The following is a 5,691-nucleotide window of genomic DNA, read 5'->3' on the forward strand; positions in this document are numbered from 1 at the left end:
CATTAAGAATCAGAAACAGAGATTGCTGACACTATTGACAAAGAACAAAACATGCATACTGAGTGATCAATATAAGGGCAACATACTCTCAGTACTGCAACATCAAATACAAAAGAACGGAAGCATACAATATCGAGATTATTTATGCGGTTTATTATCCTGAGAAATCAGTTTTCACGAGCCATGCTAGATACATGGTACGCATTTTCTCGATACGTTCCTTTATTTTTTTGTCTGCAATTTTTCTCAAAGGACTACATGAAAATGAACCCAGACATTCGGCCTGGCCTGCATACTGAATTCTGCTAGATGCATGGAATGCGATTAATCTAGAGATAACCCTTTCCTTTGCAGCACTGGATGGCTCCATCGAACATGTCCTCGATCCCGTACTTATACTCGAAACCGGCGTCCAATAGCTTCCTCGACGCAAGGCTGGCGAACCTGGGGCCTTTCACTTCCTTCAAGGACCTACAAAGATTTGTAAAACTCTGCTCTCAGTTCAAGAACAGCAATGGTAGATCTGTTAGATTATAAAATAAGATATGATAGGACTTACTCCGGCGAGGGTATCTGAAACTCTGGGTATCTTTCCGAGAGAAACTTGGACATCTCTTCGATGGTCATCGTGGCCGAGGAACATATGTACCGCGCCCTTTGCGTCGGGGTGCTCGAAGAGGAAGATGTGTGCTCTCACCACATCGTCCACATGAACGAGACACATTTTGAGGAGAAAGAGTAGTCGTTCTCATTCCCTGATGATTTCGAACGGATTTATTGCAGCCAAATTAAGATTTTAAGAAGGGTGTGTCATCGAAATGAACATGAACATATGCATGGATAGATAAAAGTCTTGTCTTCCTTTGGCTTGTATTTGATATTGGACATGGGAACATTGTCAAATTATGGAATTTCTGCATCTCTTTGGTGATCAAATCAGTCAAATTCATCATGAATTTGACTATAATATGGTACAAGGAAAATTGTTCAAAAATTTTTAAACCTACTATCCGTAGGTCAATTTAGTCCTAAATATTTTTATTTCCATATTATCTATTGAATTCAAACCTAAACTTTATTTACAATGTGCAGATTTAGTCCTAAATCTTTGACAATATGTTAATTTAGTTTTACACATTTCAATTGTGTCAATTTAGTATTAAAACCTTTTAATAATTTGCTAATGTGGTCATTCCGGTCAAATATCCAAATAATATGCTTATGAATGAATTGACAAATCAAGATGAGTGCTAAAAAAGTCATAAATATATTACATTGGTAAGAAGTCAGTCTCAAAGTTTTCGATTTGATCAATTTAATACTAAACCACCTTGGTACCACTTGAATTTATATGGCTAATTTAAAATGGAAATTACTAACGTGGATGTTGATCATTCTATATGACACGACTAGTGTTCACGTGGACATTTTCTAAAAAATTTAATATTTTTTAAATTTTTAAATTTTTTTCTTTTCCTTTCCTTTTTTTCTTCTCTTTCTTTTCTTCTTTTTCTTTTCACTATACGGCGAGGGTGGCAAAGCAAGCCAGCCACCGGCGCAGGGTCCCAGCCCTTGTCCGGCCTCGCCTAGATAGGGAGATGAAGGAAGGATTCACTTCTCGCCATTCCTTAACTATGTTGAGCAAGAGTAGGTATGGCAGAGAAGACAAATCCCATGTAAGACGTGAAGAGGAGGTGCGGCTGCCTCATCAATGCGATCGAGCGATTGCCTCCCGCAATCATCGATTCTTGGAAGCGCACACTCCACAAGTCGGCTGACTTCAAGACCTCTTTCCTCTCTTAATGCGCTTCTTCTTCTTCTTGAGATTCACCTATCAGGTGAATCTCACTTGATGCAGGCAAGGCGTGCCTCGCTAGGGCCTCGTCGACAGCAAGTGAGGCCACTTTCGCCAACGGCCGGCTAGGCTATGGCAAGGCAGCCTCACCTGGTGGTTGAGGCGTCCTCATCCACGGTTGCTTGCACCTCGCCTTCATTTGGGCGAGGGCTAAAATCCTCATCAACCACGGTGGAAAGGAAAAAGAAGGACAAAAAGAGGGAAAAAAAGAAAATAAAAATAAAAATAAATAAAAATATGAAAAAATTAAAATTAGAAAAATGTTGACGTCAATGCCAAACCATACCATGTAGGACGATTAGAGTCTTTGTTAGTAATTTTTGGCCTAAATTAGTCGGATAGACTCAATTGATACCAATGTGAAAGTGTTTATAACTAAATTGGTCCAATTAAAAGACTTAAGTCCGAATTGATACCAATGCAAATTGCTTAGGAATTTTTTTAGTGTTTTTCCTTAGGAAATTTTCAAAAGATTTAAAACAAAATTGATACAAAGAAAAATTTAAGACTAAAATAGCAAATCTTCAAATAATTTAGGACTAAATTGATACATTAAAAAATTTAGGATTGAATTGGCTATCATACAATAAGTTTAGGAATTTTTGAACAATTATCTCGTATGGTACGTGTATTATGATAAGTTATTGCAAAGTGTATATGCCATGTAAATTAAGATTATATGAATCATTAGTTATGAGAGTTCTACTGTGAATCACACATTATCAACGGTCCATATAAACTTAGCTTAAGGATCGTGTGATATGTTTTGTGCAGCACATACCTAATACCAAAGCCAGCGCAATCTGAACAGATCCGGGCGAATTTGGGACAAATGAAGGGTCCATGGACCAACGTGGGAACCACTGTCACCACTTCCAGCCCGTGCCTCTCTCCGAACTCGAGAACCGCCTTCTCGGTCAACGTCTTTGAGATTGCGTACGAGGCTGCAAGCATCGGCACTTCTCTGAGGGGACTTGACATCGCTCCAGGTGTCCTCATCCTGTATCTCAGCGTTGGAGTTGTTAAACTGAACTGCAGCCGAGCTTGAAGTGTACACGACCCGCTTCACGGTCTTGGAATTCAAGCAGGCCCTCAGGATGCCTAACGCTCCATCAATGCATCTTTTTGGTGACGACTGGCTCTGGCTCTCTGTCCTCAAAGTCCACCGGGGTGGCGACGTGGAAGACTCCGACACAACCATCAATGGCTGGGCCGAAACTCTCGGGATTGCCGAGGTCAGCGATGAGGATTCGAGCCTTTCCGATGCTCCTGGTAGATTTTTCAAGAAGTCGGTATCTCTGCTGCCATCTGATCAGAAAGTATTTTTAATCGCGTCATGAATAAAACCTTCAAACACTTAATTGGATATCAACGCTTCAATGGGAGAAACTGGTCCAGGAAAATCCACTAATGCAGCACTTGACTTATTCAGAAAATGCTCTAGGTTACACCATAAAACTCAGCAAAACATGGACTGCAAGAAAAGCTGATTCAAGAGATCCTATTCTCAGCCGCCACCGCATACGGTGCATGTACATCTCAGTCATATAAGAAAAAACCAGATCATCGTGAACCGATTCCATTGCCATTAACTTAACCCATATTTAGTTCATCTTGTGCGTCTTCAGGCTTGAAAAGGCAGCAAAAGGGGTTGCCAAGGGCCTATTTAGTAATCATTTTATTTCCGGAAACAATTTTTGATCATAAATGATTTTTTATATTCTATTCCTCATAAGAATTTCTAAACATTTGAAGGCATTTGGTAATGGCCTGAAATCTCTATTCCAGGAATAGAATTGCGTTTGGTATCCCCCTCAAAATTTCTAATTCAAACCATTTTCGTTTCATTTTTTAATTATTTTTTCTCTTTTTTTCTTTCTCTTCTTCTTCAAGCTTTGCCGATCGTTGGCCTCGACCGGTGACCGGCTAGAGTAGCGTCAATCATCTCGAGGCCAACGACCTTACTAGAGTGTCACTAGCCCCAGCAACCTTGCTAGAGCGTCGTTGGCCCCTAACGACGTCGTGCCTCATCAGCCAAGCCTAACCGGCAGTTGGACAAGGCTTGATCAAGCCTCACCCGATGAAGCAAAGCTAGCTAGTGGCTAGGCGAGCCTCCGGCAAGCTCGTTGAACTCGTCCAACCAATCGAGCCTCACCTAACCAAGCAAAGCTGGCCAATGGCTAGGCGAGCCTCCAACGAGCTCATCGAACCTCGTCTAACCAATTGTCAGCGACTGGCGACGGCAGTGGAAACAAAAGAGAGAAGGAAGAAGAAAAAGAGGAAAAGAAGAAAAAAGAGAAAAAAAGAAAGTTGAGCTAGCTTGATTCTAGAATTGTTCTCGGAAATGAAGAAATAACTTTCTTTTACTCTTTTTGATTTTTTCCGGAACAAAAAAATTTACCAAATAGATTTATGTTCTTCTTTTGTTCCAAGAACCAAAAATGAAATTAGGTATGGTTTGATCAATTGCCAAAGACACCCTAGACTTCCTAAGAGGACAAAAGGTACGCAAGTTTTTTGCTTTGGTAGGCAACCCAACTTTTTCTGCACTTATTTCTCCACATGCACCATACCATTCGAAGCACACTGATAGTCCCACGTTCAAGCAGGAAAAAAAGAGACTTACCCGGGTCTGGTCTGATGGTGGTCTGGACCGAGTAGCCACGTTCAAGGAGCCTCATGATGAGCCATGAAGCAATGAAGCCAGTACCACCCGTCACGCACACTGTCCCTTTGTTGCCCTCCATAGTTCGAAGAAGGGTAAAGCTTGAAGTTCCAGAAAGCAGCGAACTTTCTCAAGTGTGACCTTGATGTTTGGCTGGCAAGAGTGTTGCGCACGTCACAGGCCTATATACTTTGACATCGAACTGTCCACCCCTTACTAGAGTCAGCCTAAACTCGATCTTTCCCTGATTCGACCCACCATAGATCCACAACTAGTTTGCTTTTCATACTAGTAGAGAGAGGTTATCACAGATGGTCAACCCCTACAATACAACATAGCCCTCTCTTTTTTTAAGGACTCACTCGCTAGATTTGTGCTTCACGGTTCTTCCTTCTTTTATTGATTTAACATTCTGGAGCATTGTATCCGTCACTCCCTATTGGTCTCAGTCCCAATGTGACCGCGTGCACATGCCGATACACTGTACATGGACGGTGTTTTAAAACGTTGGGAAAAGGTTTCATAATCAATTCGCATCCTCACTTTTTAACAATAATGATCTGCTTCCGAAGTTCAAGCACTGGACGCTAGAACTTCGAATTGCATCTGCCGTCCAATGCTATTTTTGTCCAATCTATCTACCAAAGCGGCATGTTCTTTCCAGAAAATAAGGAAAGACGGGGAAGCTTGGAGACACACAGACAATCTAGCGGGAGATAAGCGCAGAAAATGAAATTGATACATATGATTTATGTGATTCGACCTAGTTTGCCTAATCCCGGGGAAATAGATGGACAAGATGCTCGATTATGATCAACAACAGCGTATTACAATGACTCAAGACAAAGTTTTGTGACCCTCATTACACGGTATGGTGATGGTGTTGTGGAGTTTGATAGAAGAAAAATAATATTTAAGTGCAAAACTTTTACTACTAATGGCATATATGTAATTTTTATGTAACACAAGGAATAGAGCTTTTATTGTTGCTAATACAAGCAAGTAATTTTCATCATAATGCCCTATACTCTTGCTATCTATATTGTAGCACCATGGTTTTTCTCCATCTGATTTATTGAAACAGTTTTCATATAAAAAATTTCTTGTTTTCTTCTTTATTTTTTCTCTTCAAACATCCACAATCGAAACATATAGTTTCCCAAATTCTAAT

General features: G+C 40.5%; 1 protein-coding gene across 1 annotated transcript; it reads right to left on the reverse strand.

Moving 5' to 3' along the window:
- Positions 1 to 329: 329 nt before the first annotated feature.
- Positions 330 to 4,602, reverse strand: LOC104444354 (vestitone reductase). The gene is given in 10 exon segments (XM_039312230.1): positions 330 to 471; positions 560 to 651; positions 653 to 727; positions 730 to 755; positions 2,637 to 2,676; positions 2,678 to 2,833; positions 2,835 to 2,981; positions 2,983 to 3,104; positions 3,107 to 3,163; positions 4,482 to 4,602. Coding segments are annotated over 10 exon segments (978 nt in total).
- Positions 4,603 to 5,691: the final 1,089 nt, after the last annotated feature.

This window comes from Eucalyptus grandis, chromosome 5 (genome assembly GCF_016545825.1).
Source record: "Eucalyptus grandis isolate ANBG69807.140 chromosome 5, ASM1654582v1, whole genome shotgun sequence".
NCBI lineage: Eukaryota > Viridiplantae > Streptophyta > Magnoliopsida > Myrtales > Myrtaceae > Eucalyptus > Eucalyptus grandis.